General features: G+C 43.5%; 1 protein-coding gene across 3 annotated transcripts; it reads left to right on the top strand.

Annotated features, from left to right (window-relative positions):
- Positions 1 to 20,752, top strand: PAIP1 (poly(A) binding protein interacting protein 1). Of its 3 annotated transcripts, XM_045571485.1 has the most exons (12): positions 1 to 434; positions 918 to 1,063; positions 2,879 to 2,923; positions 5,635 to 5,820; positions 9,938 to 10,050; positions 13,313 to 13,424; positions 14,764 to 14,889; positions 15,365 to 15,471; positions 15,867 to 15,984; positions 17,666 to 17,720; positions 19,118 to 19,211; positions 19,584 to 20,752. In XM_045571485.1, the coding sequence occupies exons 1-12, from the start codon at positions 194 to 196 to the stop codon at positions 19,675 to 19,677; spliced, it is 1,437 nt and encodes a 478-aa protein (XP_045427441.1). In that variant the 5' UTR covers positions 1 to 193; the 3' UTR covers positions 19,678 to 20,752. The 3 variants fall into 3 exon arrangements, with proteins under 3 accessions (XP_045427441.1, XP_036265318.1, XP_036265319.1); XM_036409425.2 differs by lacking the exon at positions 2,879 to 2,923 and having other exon boundaries at positions 2 to 434; XM_036409426.2 differs by lacking the exon at positions 2,879 to 2,923 and having other exon boundaries at positions 5 to 221.
- Positions 20,753 to 20,865: the final 113 nt, after the last annotated feature.

Raw genomic sequence — 20,865 nt, 5'->3', positions numbered from 1 at the left:
GGGCGGCGGGAGCGGCGCGGGCGGGCGGCGCGGAGGGAGGGCGTGAGGCGGGCTCGGCGGCGGCGCTGCAGCAGCTGCCGTCGCTCCGAGGCCCGGGCCCGGCCGCGCCTGCCGTTCCATGAGCCCCGCCTGAGGCCGCGCCTGCCCGCGTCCCCAGCGCAGCGCCGCGGCGGCCGAGCGGAGCGGGAGGGAGATGTCGGACGGTTTCGATCGGGCCCCGGGTGCAGGTCGGGGCCGCGGCCGGGGCCTGGGCCGCGGAGGGGGCGGGCCCGAGGGCGGCGGCTCCGCGAACGGAGCGGGGCCGGACGAGCGGCCGCAGCCCCCGGCGCCGGGCCTCCCGCAGCCGCCGCCGCCGCCGCTGCGCCAGCCGCGGACCGCGCCGCCGCCGGGGCCCCGGGGCGAGCCCCCCGCCGGGCCCGCGCGGCCGCCCGCAGGTACGGAGCCCGCCCGGCCCGCGCCCTCCCCGCCGCCCCGTCCCCCCCCCCCCCCCCCCCGCCGCCCGGGCCCGCGGGGCCGGTGGGCACGGCCCGCGGCGGGTCCCGAACGGGCCGCGGGGCCCTTTGTGCGCCGCCCGCCCGCGGGGGAGGGGCGGCGGGCCCGGGGGAGGTGGCCGGCGCCCCCTCCCCACCCCCGGGGGGAGACATCTTGGCGAGCAGCGCCCTCTGCGCACCGGCCCCGGGCGCCCAGCCCGCACCGAGGCCCAGCGCCCCCGAGGGGCTCCGGCGGGCCTTTTGTTCCCTCCGCGGCTCCCGCGCCCTCCGGCCAGCCCACACGTGGTGGCGGCGCTTGTGTGCCTCCAGGATCCAGCCCTTCTCCCGAGGCTTTGTCGGCGCATCGCTGATTGCACAAAGGAAGGCAGGCATCTGACGCCCCCTCCCCCTTTTTTCCCCCCCTTCTTTCCTTCCTTCCTTCCTCAGAGCAAACGAGACCCCAGGACAACTCCCCCCAGCTGAACTCGGAGCCCGCGATGGCCAAGCCCCAGGTGGTGGTCGCCCCAGTGTTAATGTCCAAGCTGTCCGCGAACGCCCCCGAATTCTACCCTTCGGGTTATTCCAACTTCACAGTAAGTACACGGCCTCGGTGCAGCCCGAGGTGCCCGAGGACCAGCGGAGGACGGGGCTGCTGCCCCACGGATCCGCACGCCGGCGCGCTCTGCGCTGCACACAAAGGCGTGCGTGCGGGGAGCCCGGAGGAGACAGCACCCGCGCAGGAGTGTTCAGGGTATCCGCATGGAAGCTTCAGAGTAGACAGTCTCTACGTTCAGGAATTCAGCATGGAAGCTTCAGAGTAGATAGTCTCGTCCGTTTTGTTCTCAGCATCTGCAGAGTATCTCGAGGCGGATAAACTTGATGCAGGCAACCCTCTTCTCCCCCCATCATTCTATAAAACGAAAAATTTTTGGCCAGACTTTATCAGGAACACACAGAATAGGGGCCTGGCAAAGTTTATTTTTAATTTGAGTTTAGTGAGATAGAACCACTGATAGGTTTGGGGTGAATCAAAGAGGTTTTGAGGCAGACTGATTTGTGTAGGTTTTTTGAGTGTTGAGAAGTACACATCTGGGCTCTGTTAAAATAGATGGCTCTAAATTATGGTTATGGGGACATGTCGTGGGGGGTGTTGATAAAGTGTTTAGGTATAAAGAACTTGGAAGCCTCCAGATACATCTTTGTCAATAACATAAAAAAAATTTAAATTGGTCATGTTTTTCTTAAATACCAAGAGAAAGGAATGTGTGTGCTAATAAATGCTGAGCAATTAATTGTAGGTACGTGGGGCAGGACCATTTGGGATTGAAGAAATAATAAGTTTAGCATTAAGTCCTATCTTTCCCACCTTCTTAGCTTTATTGACATAAAACACACAGAATAGTGCACATACATGTTAGCTCAAAGCTTCACAAAGTGAACACTCGGGCAACCAGCACTGAAATCGACAATAGTTTTGCCTCTTCTCAAAGTTTATATAAATGGAGTTATCCTGAATTGATTACGTTTGTTTCTCACTTTCAGTCTATCAAAATTCGCCCATGGTGTAGCATGCACTTGGAGGTGACTTATTCCATTGTGGGACTGTCCCACGGTCCCATTTGTCTGTTTAACATTGGGGTGGCTTCCACTTTGGGGCTGTTATGAACAGAGCTGCCATCTCTGGCCATGTCTTGATGGATACACACCCTTGCCTCTGTTGGGTACATACTAAGGACTGGAATTGCTGGGACAGAAGGTAGCCAGCTTTGGAAGACACTGCCCACTGGTTTTCCTGAGACTTCAGTGTACGCTTGGAGTAGTGTGTGATTTCCAGTTGCTATATTTGCTTGACCACCGCTTAATATTTTCTCTTTTTTAAGTTTAGCCATTCCAGTGGGTGTGTGGTAGCTAGTAGTTTCAGTTCGTATTTACCCAATAACTAATGGTGGCACACCATGCATCTGAGACTACATCAGGAAAAGGCTTTGGGGCTGGAAAAGGGGAAGTGCAGGCATAGTGGGAAGAGCATTTGGGCTGAAAGGGAGCCATCAGTCATGTCAAGTAGAAGGGAGATCAGTTTGGATTCTTGCCAGAAGGTTGTATTTAGCCCAGAGAGGAGAGAAACCATTGGAGACCTGTGAGCAGTTGAATAAACACTTAAGGGTACTTACCTCCTAACAGCCGCAGAGTTCTCCATCTGTTTTTCTCCCTGGTGACTGAGCTGTTTTATGATCGGAGGGATGCGGTTTTTTCACGGTTCTGTACCAACTAGTTTTACAAGTGGCTCCTGGGCTAGCTGTAAAGCGAGTAATGGCTGTGTTAGTCTACTTACTCTGAGCCACTGGCATCTTTTAGGCGTCCTTTGATATCCTCTCATAGATCAACTGCTTCTCTGCTTAATTCCCTAGAACGGATTGCAAGCTGGAAGCCTGGAGCTCACATGTGGCCTGCAGGTGTGTCTTCTTAGGCCTTGTTGCCTTTTTATTTCTTTTTAAGGATTTTTAATAAGTCACCAATATTTAATTTGGTATTGCAAATCTTAATTTTCTGGTGTTTCATGAAATCATAAGATTTAGCCATACTAGGCTGTTATTTTGGTGAAAATTGGCGAATAGAAGCAGCTGCTTTAGACGGAGTGTGTGAACTTGAATTTATACACTGGCTTACTTCATTTGCTTGGAATACACCTGGATTCTATAAGCATTCAAGTTTGCCACTCTGCTCTGGTCATTCTTCAGCCTTTATCCTCTAACCATCTGCCAAGGCTAGGAGTTTTTCCCCAAGCCACTTAGTCTCCTGACTCTTAGGATAAGATCTTTTTTTCTTTTTCTTTTCCTTTTTTCTTTTTTTTATTGTTTGGAGATATAAAATATTGATAGACACAGGTATCAATATTTTTTTAAATTTATTTATTGATTGTGGTATCACATAATTGTCCTCATCCCCCCATTCCCATCCCAAACCCCTCCCCACAGATGCCCCCAACCCCCTGTTGTCTGTGACCACTGGTTAGGCTTATATGCATGCACACAAGTCCTTTGGTTGATCTCTCTCCCTTTCTCCCACCCTCTCTTACCTTCCTTCTGAGGTTTGACAGTCTAGATCTTTTTTTTTTTTTTTTTTTTTTTCTTAAATCCACACCTGACAATATATTTTTATTGACTTTTTTTTTTTTTTTTTTTTTTTTTAAGAGAGAAGAGGAAGAGAGAGAGAGAGAGAAACATCAATTGGTTGCCTCTTGTATGTGCTCCGACCGGGGATCCAACTTGCAATATTTTGGTGTACAGGCTGATGTCCAACCAACTGAGCCCCCTGGCCAGGGCAGGATCTTGTGAGGGAAACTTTTTCCTACAGTAACCATAATCCAAAGTTAGGTATGTTCGCTCACTCAGTCAGCAGCAGTTTAACACCAATCCTGAGTCAAGCACTGGGGTGCAGCAGTGAGCAACGTGGACAAAAATTCCCACGTTCGTGGAGCCTCCGGTCTATTGGCCGCCTGGCTTGTCTTCTGCAGCTCCTCGAGTTTTCTTCTTAGACATGAAAACCTATTGCTTGGTGTCCTTTCAGGAAAGCATGCTGCCCTGTGCTGCCAGCTCAGTTGGTTAGAAGATCCTCCTGATACTCCAAGGTTGCAGGTTCAATCCCTGGTTAGGGCACATACAAGAATCAACCCATGAATGCATAAATAAGTGGAACAATAATATTTCTATATATGTTTCTTCCTTAAATTAATAAACAAAATTTTTTTAAAAAGAAAGCATGCCTTTTCTAAAAGCTGTTATGATAGGCTTTTGCTGTGCTTTCTTAACCCTTCCAAAACTCTAAGCCCTTCTATCTCTAGTCCTAATCCCACTGCTAGAATTCCTGCTCTCTGTCTCTTCTTACCATAGAGGTCTGTATCCTTCTATTCCCCGCCATTGTTTTCCTTTTGTCTTTGTTTTTTTAACGAAAGCCTGGATATGGCAGTCAGAGTCTCCTACCCCTGTACGCTATGATGAAATTATACAGTCACTTACTGTACCTATTTCCCTATCCATGAGGGTTAACAGACAAACGACAAGCCTTATTAGCTTTTTTTCAGAAGTTGTCAAATATCTATTAGGATATAGAGAATGGTATAATGAATCCTCATGGCCTTGTCAGTTAGCTACATGTGGCCATTCTTTTTTTTTAAATATATTTTTATTTCAGAGAGGAAAAGAGGGAGAAAAAGATAGAAACATCAATTATGAGAATCATTGATTGGCTGCCTCCAGCATACCTCCTACTTGGGATTGAGCCCACAACCCGAGCATGTGCCCTTGACCGAATCAAATCCGAGACACTTCAGTCCGCAGGCTGATGCTCTGTCCACTGAGCCAAACCATCTAGGGCTACATTAGCCATTGGGTCTATATCCCTGGCCCTCCCCTCCCATTGCAAATCTTAGATCTTCTTATATCCATAAATAGATTGAAATCTTAATTTTGATGTTGGTATTGTAGTGAAATGTTAGTTTAAAGGTTGTCAGTCATGTTGCGCATCTGCCAGGGATGAGAAGACGATTCCCTGCCTGGCTAGGTGGAGCCCTTCTGTTATAACATGGGTCACTCGGCAAAATTAAGTGGACTTGGTCTGGCTGGTTTGGCTCAATGGATAGAGCGTTGGCTTATGAACTGAAGGGTCCCAGGTTCGATTCCAGTCAAGGGCACATGCCCAGATTGTGGGCTTAATCCCCAATGAGGAGGTGTGCAAGAGCCAATCAATGGTTCTTATCATTGATGTCTCTCCCTCTCCCCTTTCCTCTCCTTTCCTCTCTGAAATAAAAGTGTTAAAATTAAGTGGACTTTATCTATAATAACAATGGAGTAATATGCTAATTAGACTGGATGTCTTCCGGACATCCTTCCTGACAAAAGCCAGGCCGGAGGGAAGCCAGCCCGGGTCCCGGGTGCCAGCCGGTGACCAGAGGAGGGCAGCCTGTGCCGGCAGCCGAGGAAAGGAAGGCCTGCCCTTGCATGAGTTCTCGTGCGCTGGGCCTCTAGTTTTATTAATAAAATAACTTTTATCATATGAAAACTCCTTTAAAAAATTATTTGTTCTGGAACCATCTCGACCTAAAGCTGCCTCATGTTTATTTCAGCAGTTGCATGCTTAAAACTTTTCTTTCTATTTGCATCTATAGGAACCCTATGAGGATGGCGTTGAGGATTATCCCACTCTATCTGAGTATGTTCAGGATTTCTTGAATCATCTTACAGAGCAGCCTGGCAGTTTTGAAACTGAAATTGATCAGTTTGCCGAGACACTGAATGGCTGGGTTACCACAGACGATGCTTTGCAAGAACTTGTGGAACTCGTCTATCAGCAGGTAGGTGGGCGAGGAGTACGTAGCGTGGGGTGGTCCTCAGGTAGCTTCCTGGGAGCCCAGGGGTGGTGGCTGCTCCCTGAGGGAGGCCGGGTTCACGTCCCCCTGCCTCTACACTTTTAAAAATATATATTTTATTGATTTTTTTTTACAGAGAGGAAGGAGAGGGAGACAGAGTTAGAAACATCAATGAGAGAGAAACATCAATCAGCTGCCTCCTGCAGACCCGCCACTGGGGATGTGCCTGCAACCAACGTACATGCCCTTGACCAGAATTGAACCTGGGACCCTTGAGTCTGCAGGCTGACGCTCTATCCACTGAGCCAAACCAGTAAAGGCCTGCCTTCACTTCTTAACTCTTTATAGTTCATGGGAGCTTTTAGGTCTTTGTTGTATAAAATTTCTATTGTTGGGGATCCAGGGCTGGAGCCAGATTGCAAAGTGTAACCAGGGCACTAGCCTGGCATTGGAAGGGGCTGCCAGCACTTATGAGGAAGGCTCCATAAGTGCCATGCCTTTGTCCCGCCCCTTTCTGTTTTGTGGGATCTGATATTAACACATTAAAAAGACTGCAGTACTTTCTCCTCGATGTTGAACAGTAGAGTATTATTGGAGTAGGGGAGAAAAAAGATCATGGGAGAATTTTTTGTCTCATAATTGGGTCCTTAAAAAAAAAAGGGGGAAACCACAGAACACCCTGTCTTGTTTTAACATTTCTGCTTGTCCTTATTTAAAACTTTCACAGATTTACATCTTAATTCTTTGGAAATCTAATATGTAGATTATTTTTTCATACAAAGTTTAGTTTTGTTGCTAGTATATTGTCACAGATACATTAATGCTATTTTAAGGAGGGAAAGTAGAAACACTATTTTTTAAGGCAAATAAGGTCAGGTAAGACTGAACAGAAACGGAGTAGGAGGGGAACATAAATAGAACCTTCGGTATTCTTTAAGTCACCGCTAAATGAGCAACGCAAACATGGAATGTATAGGAAGGGTGATTATGATAGCAAACAGGTTGGATTGTTGTTTTTTTTTTGTCAGCTAGTATCTCATTTGACTATATTTCCCATTTGTTCTGGGTTGTTACTGGATCCTACTATTACTTAGCCCAGCAGTTTTTGAGCCATTTTTTATCTCATGGCACACATAAACTAATTACTAAAATTCTGTGGTAGACCAAAAATATATTTTTTGCTGATCTGACGAGAAAATAAAGATATAATTTTGACTCATTCACGCTAGACAGCTATTGTTGTGTTGGCTATTGTCATTTTTTGTTTGACAACTTACGGGAAAAGAGGTCAGTGCCCCTGACTAAATAGTCAGGTATTGCATCATTTAAAAATCAGGGTACTTGCCACACACATCCATTGAAAATCGACCTACCCAGAAACACCTGAAACTGTAGGAAGAGAGAACCGGTCTGTTTGTCCTGATCCCTACTTTCAGCCTCTCAGTGGATTGAAAAAGAATGTGAGATAAGAAATGGAAGAATTACACTCTTGCTTAAACTTTTTCTGGTTTTTCTTCTGTCTATTCTAGCTCCTCAGGAGGCTGCCTATCATAGTTCTTAGGGCGAGCAAGGGCTGCAGCCTGACAAACACAGCTCCTGGGCTGGTCTCTTAACACATTGCGGACCAGTAGTTTTGTGGCTAGCCTTACCCAGTGGCCAGATGAGTTTCTATGGAACGAGTACAAAAAATGTTTCACATAAAGGTTAAAGGCACTCTTTAAAATTAAATGCCCATTGCATTTTGAATTATTTATTACATGTTCTTACAAGCTAATATCTTTTAAAAATTCTTCTGATTGGCCTCAAGCCTTAGAAGAGAAAACACGAGAATTCTTGTGATCCAGCTGCAATTTAACATTCTGTGGTCAGTGATAACACAGATTTGCCAACAGTTTCTAAATTCCACTGAGGGACATAGCCACTAACAAAAGAAGGCCTGTTGTAGAAAAAGAAAAATGACATTAAATATCCATATCCAACTTAGGTTCTTCCCCAAATGCCAGTAAATGACAGTGTGGGGATTTTGAAAGGCCAGAAGCCATAGGACTGAGTCGGGGAAAGAGAATGGAAGTCCAGTTTGGGGCTAGAAAGCAGGTGGGACAGTGTTAACTGACTTGGAAGATCTAAATACATTGAATTTCAAACAGGTGAGGATAGTTGAGAATCTCTCTGATTTATAATGCAGAATTTCCAAAAGACGAGGATAAGGAATGAGGCAAAAAGATTGCTGGAGAATCTTTAAAAATTAGATATTTTTACACTGAGTAGCCAGTTTGAAGTTTTATTGTAGCCCTTCTTGAGAAATTACTGAAGAAGGTACTCCAGCAAAGCAAAGGAATTAAAGGGAGGATGAAGACATGGGGACGAGGAAGTGGGAATTTTACAGATGTGTGCGTCATCCACACGGTGGTGAAGGGAGATCCCGAGACAGTAGCCATGTGCATAGCAGTCCGGAGGCCAGGCTTCCCCGGAGTGGGCCGAGGCTCCAGGAAAGAGTGCCCTGGTAGGATGAGCACAGGTGCTTCATTGGAAGATATTAAATTTACAAACTAGTGAGCTTAATAAATCAGTGAGAGAGAGAGAAAAACCAAAGTGCTAGAAAAAAAATCTAGTGTCTAGGAAAATCAGTTGTATAAGAAAGGAATAAGCATAATATGTGGTTCAGCTGTAAGTGGAAACACAAAACTAAGGAATAAAATATGGTATTACTCTATTGGAAGGTGGGAGAGTTGGGAAATAGTGGAAGAGAGTGGGATTAAGCAGGGTGAAGTCTAAATGCTCATATTCCATGGTAGGAAATAGTAAGAAGGGATGTCTAAACTGAGGGAATCACAGCTCATGCAGGCAGAGAGAAAACATGTTACCTGCAAGAATCCTAGTGGGTGTGGGAGTAAGCGAGACTAGTGGGGAAGCAGGAAGCTTTAACAGCCTGTGGGACTTGTCATTAAATTGTGTGTGATCATTTTACAAGTAAACTAAGAAAACAAGCCATGCCAATAATGGGAAGAGTAGACTTTTTGAATTTGAAATCTGAGAAGTAGGTCTTCTTGATGAAAAATGTTTAGGGTCTTGGGCAAGCAAGAAAATAATTAAAAATAAAAAGATCTAATAATTATAAAGTACTTACAGCATCCCAAACAATGCTGAACACTCGACATGTAGTTCATTCATTTCCTCCTCAGTGACTGCATGATATTATTCGTATGCCCATTTTACACTGATCTTAACAGAGAAGTGAAATGACTTGTCTGAGGTTACCACAGCTGGTTAGTAGCCCCAGCATAGAATCAGAAGGGCATCAGGACATTTGTTAGATCTGAACTCTGGTTAACTACCTTTGTGACCTTGGCTAAGTCCCTTAACTTGTATTATTTTTCTTACCTAACGTTTGGTATGAAGTATGTTCTCTACTATTTAAAGGCTACAGTGAGAGTTAAACTTCTTGAGTACTGCTTTGGCTATTTCATAGTCTTTGATATGTAGTGTTTGCTCACTGTCTCTCTCTCTCTTTTTTTTTTTTTTTTAATGGCTTGTCCATTTGAACTTCCTCTTCACCCCAGGTGTTTTGGGGCGTTCTTTGAGTGTTAATGTCACACACCAGATCCCACTAGTCACCACTTTAGGAATCAAGAAACTAAAGCTCAGGGAGGTTTCGTGATGGCCAAAGTCACAGCACAAGGCGTGGGAGCCTCACTGTGGACGACTGATGCCAGAGTCGGTTCCTCCTGTTGCTGAGAAGCAGCACAGAGCAATGTTTGGCAGATGCTCTGATTTATAACTGGCCCAGTGCAGTCGGGTACATGTACATATTTTGTGCAAACATGGGTTAGTATAAAGACATACAGTCTGCTTGCTTTCTGGGAAAAGATAGGGGGGGAACTTGCCTTAAACATTTTCTTTTGTACTTGCTCTGGCTCTTGATGTAATGCTGGGAGGGAGAGTTGACATAATTGCCTTAGGCCTGGCAGTTATAAAAGAGTTGTACATTTTTCTTTACAATATGGTTGTTTGGGGAGTAGAAATGTTTTTCCTCTCTGGGATGTTGCTGTTTGCATTAATGATGATGTCTCTGTGTCATACAAAACTTTCTTCTTTTTGAAAGGCCACGTCCATTCCAAATTTCTCCTACATGGGAGCTCGCCTGTGTAATTACCTGTCCCATCACCTGACAATTAGCTCACAGAGTGGCAACTTCCGCCAATTGCTACTTCAAAGGTCAGTGTGAATATATGAAATTAAAGGAAAACTACTTTTGAAGGTTCTAGAGTTTGACCATTCCTTTTTTCCAAAGACTATACATTAGAGAAAGTTGCAGGGGAGAAGAGAACAGACCATTCTTAATTACACAGTATTAAAAGTTTACATTTATATATATATATACACCAGTCTTTGTCTGTAGCGGTCTTTGCCTTTGGTTTTATGCTTAGAAAAGCCTTTCCCAAGTTCTTAAAAATGATCCCATGTATTTCTTAGTGCTTTTGTACTTTGGTTTAAGCAAGGATCTGATTTATTAATTGCCATGTGTTCAGCCAGTTTTTCCCATACCCCTTTTTTGAAATGATCCATTTCCCTGTTGATTTGAACTGCTTGCTACCTTTATCGCACCATATCCTTCTATTAGGGTTTTGATTCTGGACTTTCATTATATTCCATTCATCATTTGTTTTATTATTACCATGATGTTTTTTAAAAGCTCTAATTTTTAATGTCTGGTCTAGTTAGTTCCCCATTGTTTTGTGGAATTTTTCTTGGCTGTTGCATGCTTTTTTCCTCCAGTGAACTTCAGAATCAGCATGTGAAATTATATAACTCTTGTTGGTATTAGATTTTTTTGGGATGACACTGAATTCATAAACTAACTTGGGGGAACTAACTTTCTTATAATTTGAGCTTTATTCAATGACAAGGTTGTCTGTGTTTATTATAGTTTGCACATTAGTTCTTTAGAGATACTTTAAATGGTTGCACAGTGTGGTTAGCCTGCATGGGGACAGAATGAAGATGCAGAAGTAACTTCAGCAGCACATGGGGATCAAGCTTACTGCTGGCGGCTCAGGTCCACATGCACGAGAGACACAGCTGGGGAGTAACAAAGCAAAGATGGGCTCCTGTCTCTTCCCATCAAAATGTATTTCAGATACAACAGAGATTTAAATAGAAGTGAGACAGTAAATACTAGGCAGAAATTGCCAACAAAAACCGTAGGCTGATAAACCCTTTTAAACAAGACATGATTCCCATAGACCCTGATGCAAGAGATTAAACTTAATAGCACAGAGGTTATAATATTTGGGGGGGGGGTCATAAGTTTATATGAACTAAAGTAAAAATAGGAAAATATATATATTACACATGGTAATGACCTCATTTATTTCATACTAGAGGCCCAGTGCATGAAATTTGTGCACTTGGGGGATGGGGGTGGGGTCCCTCAGCCCAGCCTGCACCCTCTTGCAGTCCAGGAGCTGTCAGAGTCGGACATCCTTAGTGCTGCAGTGGAGGCAGGAGAGGCTCCCACTGTCACTGCTGTACTCGCCAGCCATGAGCCTGGCTTTGGCTGAATGGTGCTCCCCCTGTGAGAGCACAACGACCACCAGGGGGCAGCTCCTGCGTTGAGTGTCTGCCCCCTGGTGGTCAGTGCACATCAAAGTAACTGGTTGTTCTGCCATTCGATTTGCATATTAGCCTTTGATTATATAGGATGAAAAGGGGCCTATTAGGAATGAGAAGGAAAAGACCAGTATTTTAATAGAAATATTTGGAATGGCTCTGAATGGGTACAGTTTGGAAAAATATAAATGGCAAAGTTATGAAAAGATAATCTAACCTTCCCTGTAGTTAAGGAAATGCTAATTAAAGCTTCTGGAAAGATGTGAGAGCAGGCACTTCCGGGAGTAGGCTGGAAGGAAAGTGGTCCATCTCCTCTGCTGCTCAGCCTGGCCACGCAGTGAAACTGGGCTGAGCCCCGCCTCACGCTGGGAAATGCCAGCGTGGTGGGCTGAGTTTGTTAGGACTCTCCAGTGTAGCTGTGGTTGAGAAGCCTCTTCCAACTCTATGACTCTGCCCCCATGTGTGCTTCTGCAGTATTGACACTGTCAGATGTCAACACAGAAAATGCTAATCATACAACTAGTGAGAAGCAGGGCACAGTCTACTACCTAGCTTCAGGGTGTGTACACACTTGAGGAAGACAGAAGTTTACCTCACAGCAGTTTTTTCTGGGTTGCAGTGACTTTATTCTTTATTTTTCTCTGCTGTAACCTTTCTGAAATGAGCATGTGCTACTTTTATAATTGAAATTCTTAAGCTTAAAAAGGTTTAGGTTCTTTTCTCTCACCCAGATAATCAGTCATGTACAGGAGTAGGAATTTACTTTTGCACATACATTCACATATCTTAATGCCGAATAGCTTAGCATTTATAAAACAAAAGGAGGTCATTTCAAAGATTTTTACCTGCAAAGTCATAAAAGAAAGGTCAGAGAAGGTGCCTGAATAACGGAATTGGCATTAATTAACTAATCCTTTCCATTATTAACCACAGTGTTCTATTTATAGATATCCCAACTTTTTCCTGGTGAGGAATTAATATGTATGAGAAGGTAACAAATACCTCTGTCTCTGACTCACACAGAGATGTTGCTCATTTAATGCAGCAAGTGAGCATTGGAATCAGCCACACAGGGCCCAGTAAGCTGTCCTGGGTGTCTTTATGTATTAATTTTAAATATATTTTTATTGAATTCAGAGAGGAAGGGAGGGGGGGGAGAGAGAAAAACATCAATAATGATGAGAATCAATGATCGACTGCCTCCTGCATGCTGCCCCCTTCTGGAGATCGAGCCTGTAACCCCAGCATGTACCCTTGACTGGAATCAAACCCAGGACCCTTCAGTCCGCAGGCTGACGCTCTACCCACTGAGTGGCGTAGATGCTTATGTAGGTGGGTTCCGATCTCCGATTTAACCCAAGGAGTGCCTGTAATTGTTGTTATGAGTCTATTCAATTGGGGACTTCCCTTTTCTCTGATCTGTATACTGGAAGTTACAAGAATAATGGGCTTAATAAGAATTCATTTTATTTTCAGTGTAGTTGGAGGCCATATTTATCTATTTTAAAAAATCTGTTTCAAAGTTCATGTATTAGAGAACATTTTACAGACAGCTTGGATAAAAACAGTGCCAGTATTATGTGAACTTCATAAAACCTATGTTGTTAAACTTGCTACAACTCGATCTCATAGGTTTATTTTCAACTATCTTACCAGTTTCTTAAAACTGTCATCTCAGTAAGAGAAGATAACGTGTAGTCTGGCCTCTACACTAGACAGGAACATGTTTGTTATAGAAAGTCAGGGCCGTGGCGCATTTTACTTGCCTCTGTATTGCTTGTGGACAACCAGACCAACAAATGGTCATCTTGTGTGCCTGTTTAAAACACAAAGCAGTGTGAGATTCTAAAAGGCTTATCTCTGTTAGGTGTCGGACTGAATATGAACTTCGAGATCAAGCTGCAAAGGGGGATGAAGCAGCTCGAAAACGATTCCATGCGTTTGTGCTCTTCCTGGGAGAACTTTATCTTAAGTTGGAGGTGAGGAGTCTCTTTCTTTTGTTAAGTACTTGTGTTTAGTGAAGCTTGTGAACAAATTGATCTCCATAAGGAATTGTGTTTACGTTACTTTTACAACATAAGAGGGAAATGGGAGAGAAATGACAACTCGGTGCCTGTCTTCCTGTTGAAGGGCAGGTGCTGGGAAGTAGTGCTGAGCATTGGAAAGTCTTCCCGTGCTTTTGGGAAGCCTCAGTGCTCCATGGGTGTCTGAGTGTTTAACATGTGTAGACATGGGTGCTTCTTTGTGTTCTTGCTTCAGGGACATGTGTTCTTGTTAGTACATGTAACATGTTGACATTCAGATGGTGGCTGAAAAACAACTTGACCTACAGGCCATAAAGGGAAGAGACTAGAGTTTGGTTTTTATACCCAGTTTGTCCAGATTAGGTCTTGGTCCCGTTTTATAATATATGTTAATCTTCCACATAAAATGCATTTGTACAAAGGGTACTGCTAAACTTGTTTGTAAATTGGTGGTATGTGAACATATGCTTGTTAGTATGCAACTTAAGTCGAGATAGTGCTTTGTAAAGGATATTCAATTTGTTCTTCGACTAGTTAGTCCTGACTAGTTAAGTCTCAGATGCAGGTTTATCTGTGTAAGCCTGAAATTGGGGACTTAGCACCATAAACACTACTGAAAAGACAAGAATCCACCGTCAGGTGTGTGTCAGGGCATCTACAAATCTACGGCCAATCCAGTGCCCATTTACTGCCTCTTTTTATCACAGACGGCTCAGGTTTATAAAACTTTCACGTCTTAATCTTTTCTATTCTATGAGCCACAGGAGCACCAGTACAAACGTGCCTTCAGTGGAGAGCCATTTAAGATGGCTGTGTTCCTCCTTGGAAGTGCTGGTGCTGTGCGGGGGAGTGGGAAGGCCAGGCCTGGCCTTCGAGCCTGAAGTTCTCCCAGCCAGAGAGCCAAGACACGTAGGCCGTTCTCATGCAAAACGAGAGAATTTGTGAACAGTGTATGAACAGCAGATAAAATGCTGTGTGTTCCCCGCACACGGGGTAGGAAGCTTAGACTAGAGATGCTTCATGAAGCAGTTACATTCAAGGAGGCTTACATTATCCAGACCACGCATTACGTATAAATGTAATATAAACGAAAAATTTGACCTATAATTGACTAGTTTTATTAGAAATTTGTTATATGTAAGGTAAGCCTAATTTTGTGAAGATACAGAGTGGATCTCTATGATTTTTGTTTCGTTTTAATGTAAAGTGCTTATTTTGCCAACACTTTGTTAGGTCATTTATATCTGTGTTATGTTTTGGCATAGTTGCTGTTCATTTTCTTTTGTCCCCAAAGATCAAAGGAACAAATGGACAGGTTACAAGAGCAGATATTCTTCAGGCTGGTCTTCGGGAGTTGCTGAATGCCCTCTTTGCTAACCCTGTAGATGATAATCTAATTTGTGCAGTAAAATTATTGAAGGTAGGTTTTACTTAATTTCTTAAAGTGTAACGAACTGTTCTGCCCCTTCAGCATATAATTTGGAGAGAGGAAAGTGTATATATAATACACAAATGAATTCAACATAGTTATTACATTAGATGTTGACATTTTATTTTGCTCTGGAATTTAAATATATTAGAAAAGCAATGCATGCTTCTTTAATGTAAGACGTGGATTTTAAAAGTGAAAAATGGGATTTCTTCGCTATGCCCCGTCCTTTCCCACGTCTGTAGGGTGTGCAGGAGGCAGCTGATCAATGTTTCTAACTCATCGATGTTTCTTCCTCTCCCTCTCCCTTCCTTTCTGTAAAAAATCAATAAAATAATTTAAAAGAGAGAAAGAGAGAGAAAAAAAAAAAGAATGCTTGTGGTAGGGAAGAATGCTTGAAGTTCTATTATAATTTTAGAATATCAATACTTGAATTCTTTCTTTTATTGATCCCTGTGTCTTTTAGTTGACAGGGTCAGTGCTGGAAGATGCCTGGAAGGAAAAGGGAAAGACGGACATGGAAGAAGTTATCCAGAGGATTGAAAATGTCGTCCTGGATGCGCACTGCAGCAGGTAGGAGAAGGAGGTGGTCGCCAGGGAGCCTAGTCCTTGCTTTTCCTTTAATCAGCTGTGCTTCATCAGAACAATTGAAATCTTAGAGATTCATCCACAGAAGCCTCTTAAAGGCACAGTATTTCACTAGGTAGATTCTGCTCACCTGGCCATCTTTCTTCAGTTATTCAGTAAATGCCTAGGGGAAGTGCTACTCTCAGTCTAGTAAGAAACAGAAATGCTTGCAGGATGGCCACTGCATTAAAAACCATATAGTTAGTTACATGGAACAAATTTCAAGGCCTTTTTTTTTTTTTTTTTTTAAGGGTAAATTGGTGAAATGGTGGTAGGGTCTGGTATCTTAGAGCCTGACAACAGGGTGGGTACGCTCACTCCCTGTCTGCCTCTGTCTGCAGAGACGTGAAGCAGATGCTCTTGAAGCTCGTAGAGCTCCGGTCGAGTAACTGGGGTCGAGTCCACGTGACCTCGACATACAGAGAAGCAACGCCCGAGAATGACCCCAACTATTTCATGGTATGCCAGTGTTTGCTGTTCAAATGTTGCTTATTGCTTGAATTCGACTTTGGAAATTTCTTCGAGTTACATAAAGCCATTCCCAGGATTTATTGCCTACTAAGTCTTCAGTGGCTTAGGGTCCCTGGCAGCAAGCAGAGCAGGTAAATAGAAGAGACTTGGGTTCCTCCCATGGAGGGTGGACTAGAGAAAGATCCACCCAGTGGCCAGGGAAATTATGAGACTTGGACTTAAGTGAGTGTAGGGGTTCCAGGAAACTGTTTTCCCAGGAAATTCATAACCAAGCCTACAGTTCAAACTTTTACTTTGTATATATGTTGTCATAAAGTAAACTAAGAAAATAAAAACGTTTGCCAGGCCAGTGATTCCGGAAGCTCCCAACATGACCAAACAGCAGTTTTGGAGGAACTAAAGCCAGGTGCACGGGTTTGTGTACTGGTGGGGTCCCTTGGCCTGGCCTGTGGGGATTGGGCCAAAACCAGCTCTCTGAAATTCCCTGCAGGGTTCTGGTTTGCTAGAGGGTGCAGGCAGGCAAAGGGACCTTGCCAGTGTACAACTGGAGCTGGGGAGGGGCCACGGGAGGGCTCCAGGGTGTGTCCGGCCCATCTCGCCCAATCCCCAGCAGCTGGACCCCAGCAGCAAGCTAAACTGCCAAGGTTGGAGCATCTGCCCCCTGGTGGCCAGTGTGCATCATAGCAATTGGCCAAACAGTTGGACGCTTAGCATATTATGTTTATTACATACGACTAGGGGCCCAGTGCACAAATTCGTGCACCTTGAAAGGAACTATGGACCATAGTGGGCACAGGGACAGGTCTTGGCCCATCCTTTGCGAACTGCCCTCGCGCCCCCCCCCCCCCCCCCCCGCCGTCCCCCCCCCCCCCCGCAATGGACCCCAGTCCTGTCTATCAGAAGCCCCATTTACACCACCACTCCCACACTGATGGCACCAACCCCACTCGCACCAGCTGATGGCACGGAAAGTGGATTGGGGCCAGCTGCCCTGATTGCCTCTCAGTAGCAAGGGGAAGGTAGAGAAGCCCTGTGGGGCGATCAGGGCTGGTGCCGGGCACTGGCAGCAGGTGCGAGTGGGGCTGGCGCCAACATCAGGTGAGTGCCAGGCCAGGCCACGGTGTGCTGGAGCAGAGAATTTTCAGTAATCACCAAAGGTTTGCCGCAGTGACAGCAACCAGCAACCCTCCTTGGTCTGGCTCCCCCACTCACCTGCTCCACCATCCAGCTTTGGGCGCCTGCCACATTCCACGCCCTACCACCTGCTGCCAATGCCCACAATGTTCCGTGCATGCCCTCTGATGGTCAGCGCGTGTCATAGCGACCAGTTGTTTGGTAGTTCTGTTTCCACATGAGGGTTTTAGATACATAGATTGTTCCTACAACCCCGTCTCAGAGAAAAATGGTGGGAAGGGGGAGCCAAAACTAAATGAGTGGATGCCGAGTCATGCTGCACAGCAGAACAGTTCACTGTGAGTGACAGGCCATAGACAGTGTGAGAACCAGAACTCGAGATAATAGCATGAATCAAGAGCAGAGATGTTTGCTTGTTCTTGTGTTGCATTATCGGGTGCAGCTGGGTGGCATCAGCCATGCTTCATTGATAATGAGCTTATAAAGAATCGATTGTGAGAGGATGACATGTTTTTGTCACTTTGTTTCATCCTAGAATGAACCAACATTTTATACATCTGATGGTGTTCCTTTTACTGCAGCTGATCCAGGTATCTTGTCTTGCAGTCTTTCCCCCTGGTCTTTGGTAAGATAGGAAATTACAGAAAATCATCCCTTCACTAGCACTGAACTGTAGCTTTTCAGAGACATGCTAATTTTACAAGACATAAGGCAGGATATCAGCCCTTTGAATGGCCTGGGTTTGTGCAGAATGGATGAGTGAGGGGCGTGAATCCCATCTTCCTGCTTCAAAGGGCCCAATACCTTTCTTTCTGACCTGTGGGTTTTCAATCCAAGCCCCTCTGTACCACGTGGTCCACAGCCTCCCAGCTGCTATAAGGATGTGTGGCTTTCAGTTCCCTCTCGTTTCTGTCATCGGGTGACTGGATGATTTTTGTGAACTCTGTACACTTAAAAGAATGTTTCTTACCTGTTAGCTCAAGTATTTGTTGCAGGGAGGCTTTATAATTTAAAATGGTCTCCAAATTGCCAAAATGGAATGCCAAAATATTGCCAGTCCTTTAGCTGGAATTCATGTTTTTAGAAACTGACAATCTTGGGAAAAAACATCTTTAATCAGTCAAGTATAATTATATTATCCTCTTGAAAACTGAGGTAGCTGTTGTTCACAGGAAACTGCTTTTAAGGTAACTAGTTTTAATACACACTGATCCATTTTATTGTTCAAAGGTAAAGACTACACAGACATGCCAATCCTACAAGGTACTCAGGCATTGTTCTTAGGCAGTTGGCAGGTGGAGAGCTATTCTGTCACCTGCATTGCCTCGGAAGCGCCCACTGAGGGGCAAGGGGTAGAGCTGAAACATTTATTACGTAGCTGCCTCCCAGCTGTCTCTAGGACAAGGGAGAAAAGAAGATGCCCTATGCTCGGAGCCCGTGTTCGGGTGGCCTCCACTGACGGGAACATGGAAAAGTGGCTGTTCCCTGCCAGCCAGATCACTTTACCTCCTTGGGGAGGACAGCAAAGCCCAGAAGCCAGGATGTTTGATTGAAATCTCTCCTTGTGGAAGGAACATAGGAGAGAATGGAGAACACGTGTTCTTCCCCACAGACTAGATAGCCAGTATTTTGTCTGATGGAAAGAAGCAGGAGAGACTATAGATAGCATACCCATAACCTGTGAAATGTCCTCTGGTGTATGCACAGTGGCTCTGATTTCCAACTTACATTTAGAGGAATATTTGTATAAATTAGAGTCATGAGGATGCAGGGGGCAGAAGCCAGCCAATTAGAATAGATTTTGTAAAAGCTATTAAATTAAGCCAACTTGCTAGATGAATAAACATAGCTTACTGATGTTCAAACATTGGATCTCCTTAAATGAAAAGTCAGAATGTTAAAATTTCTTTAGGAAAAACTGGCTAATACATATTTCCTGTGAATTTTCCCAGCATTAAAATTTTTTCTTTATTTTCATTTTTCTCAGATTACCAAGAGAAATATCAAGAGTTACTTGAAAGAGAAGACCTTTTTGCAGATTATGAAGAAAATGGAACAGATTTATCAGGCGCTGGTGATCCGTAAGTTCTCTTTAGCTACTAACTTTATTTGTGAATTTTCTGTGGCCACAGCTTATAGAATTTAGACTGGAAAAAAAGCAGATAATGAAAGAATGTGCCTTTTGATTAGATGGTATTATAGTGGCATGTAAGTAGTACTTATTTACAAAAATTTTCCACATAATCATGTTGGAAAACACATGAACTATGATTAAAAAAATATACAAAACTATGATTTTAAAAATGTTTCTATAGTGGAGTCCTGACAGGGAATCGAACCATGACCTCCAGTTCCTAGGTCAGAGCTCAACCACTGAGCCAAACCAACCAGGCTTACACATTTTCTCCCTGGAAAAACAGTAGGCTTAAGAGTCATCTTTGCTTCTTTCACAGGTACTTGGATGATCTTGATGATGAGATGGACCCAGAGATAGAAGAAGCTTATGAAAAGTTTTGTTTGGAATCAGAGCGTAAGCAAAAACAGTAAAGTTAAATTTCAACGTATCAGTTTTATAAAGCAGTTTAGGTTATGGTGACTTAGCAGAACACAGGAAAACAGGAAATTGTGTCACACTTATACCAAATTAAGGATGTTGAGTTATGTTACTAATGTATGCAACTTTAATTTTAACATTCTCTGCCAAAATAAACTTTATCCCCTATAACTTAAAATGTGTATATATATATAAGATAGTTTATTATGTACAGTTAATTCCACTGTTTTGGCTGCAATAAAATCGATTTTGAAATAAATGAAATGTTGAAAGTAAGTTTTGCTAGCTGATTAGAAGCTTATCCTTTAAATTCAGCTTTTCTTGAAGGAAAAAGTCTTAGTGTGGAAATACATAATACTGCAAAAATGTAGCATCCTTTTGAAAGATATGAGTATATAGCTTTCATTTAGTTTTACATTGAGTGTCTCAATGAATTGGGTTTCAAATATGAGTCACAATCATAAAAAAATCTCTGGCACTAAAGTCTTAGAATATATAATTAATTTATTTACATATCCAGTTATTTGATACCAAGGGCTTTTAAAATAGAGTTAGAACTTACAACTAAACAACCAAGATTCTTCACTGAGGATACATTGCAATTCTAAAGTGTTCAAATTTTTCACCTGATTTCATTACCCCAAAGTCCAGGACATTATTCTACTTTATTTATATGGCTTTCTCATTTTTATTTGGTAGCATGAGTTGCATTGACTTTTTTACTAGAGAATTTTGCTAGATCTTTGTCACTCAAGTTTTCATCTGCTTTGTAATTGATATACCTTGAGGATCACTTTTCTAATACTTTTACTATAATGTGGTACCACCTCAGTCCTATTTTTACCTAATGTCAAAAATCTTTTTCCGACTAACCACAAGTAAAGCTTATGTACAAAAGGATTGCTTGTAAATATGCATGTAAATAGTTCTGTTAATAACCCACTGTTTCACATTTGGTACACCTGTGTCTGCTACTACAGTTAGCTTTCTCCCTTTTCTGCTTGTTTGTTCAGTCTGGATTAAAATTAGTCTTTGAAAATAAAATTGAAATAGTTTTGTTTTCTCTAAGTTTTTGGAGTGGTATCCTGGTATTTTAAAGAATCTGTTGTGAACTTTTTTATATGATATCATAAAATTATGATTTGAAATCAGAGAAACTACTAGGATAGCAGATTCTCTAT

The sequence above is a fragment of the Pipistrellus kuhlii genome, unplaced genomic scaffold (genome assembly GCF_014108245.1).
Source record: "Pipistrellus kuhlii isolate mPipKuh1 unplaced genomic scaffold, mPipKuh1.p scaffold_m20_p_4, whole genome shotgun sequence".
Classification (NCBI taxonomy): domain Eukaryota; kingdom Metazoa; phylum Chordata; class Mammalia; order Chiroptera; family Vespertilionidae; genus Pipistrellus; species Pipistrellus kuhlii.
Note: the sequence above shows the minus strand (reverse complement) of the source record. Positions and strands in the feature narration are given on the sequence as shown.

Excerpts from the sequence above, each read along its gene's own strand:
- PAIP1 (XM_045571485.1), top strand. The coding sequence starts at position 194 with ATGTCGGACGGTTTCGATCGGGCCCCGGGTGCAGGTCGGGGCCGCGGC. Across the intron at positions 13,425-14,763 it reads AACTTTATCTTAAGTTGGAG|ATCAAAGGAACAAATGGACA; the intron begins GTGAGGAGTCTC and ends TTGTCCCCAAAG. Across the intron at positions 15,985-17,665 it reads ATGACCCCAACTATTTCATG|AATGAACCAACATTTTATAC; the intron begins GTATGCCAGTGT and ends GTTTCATCCTAG.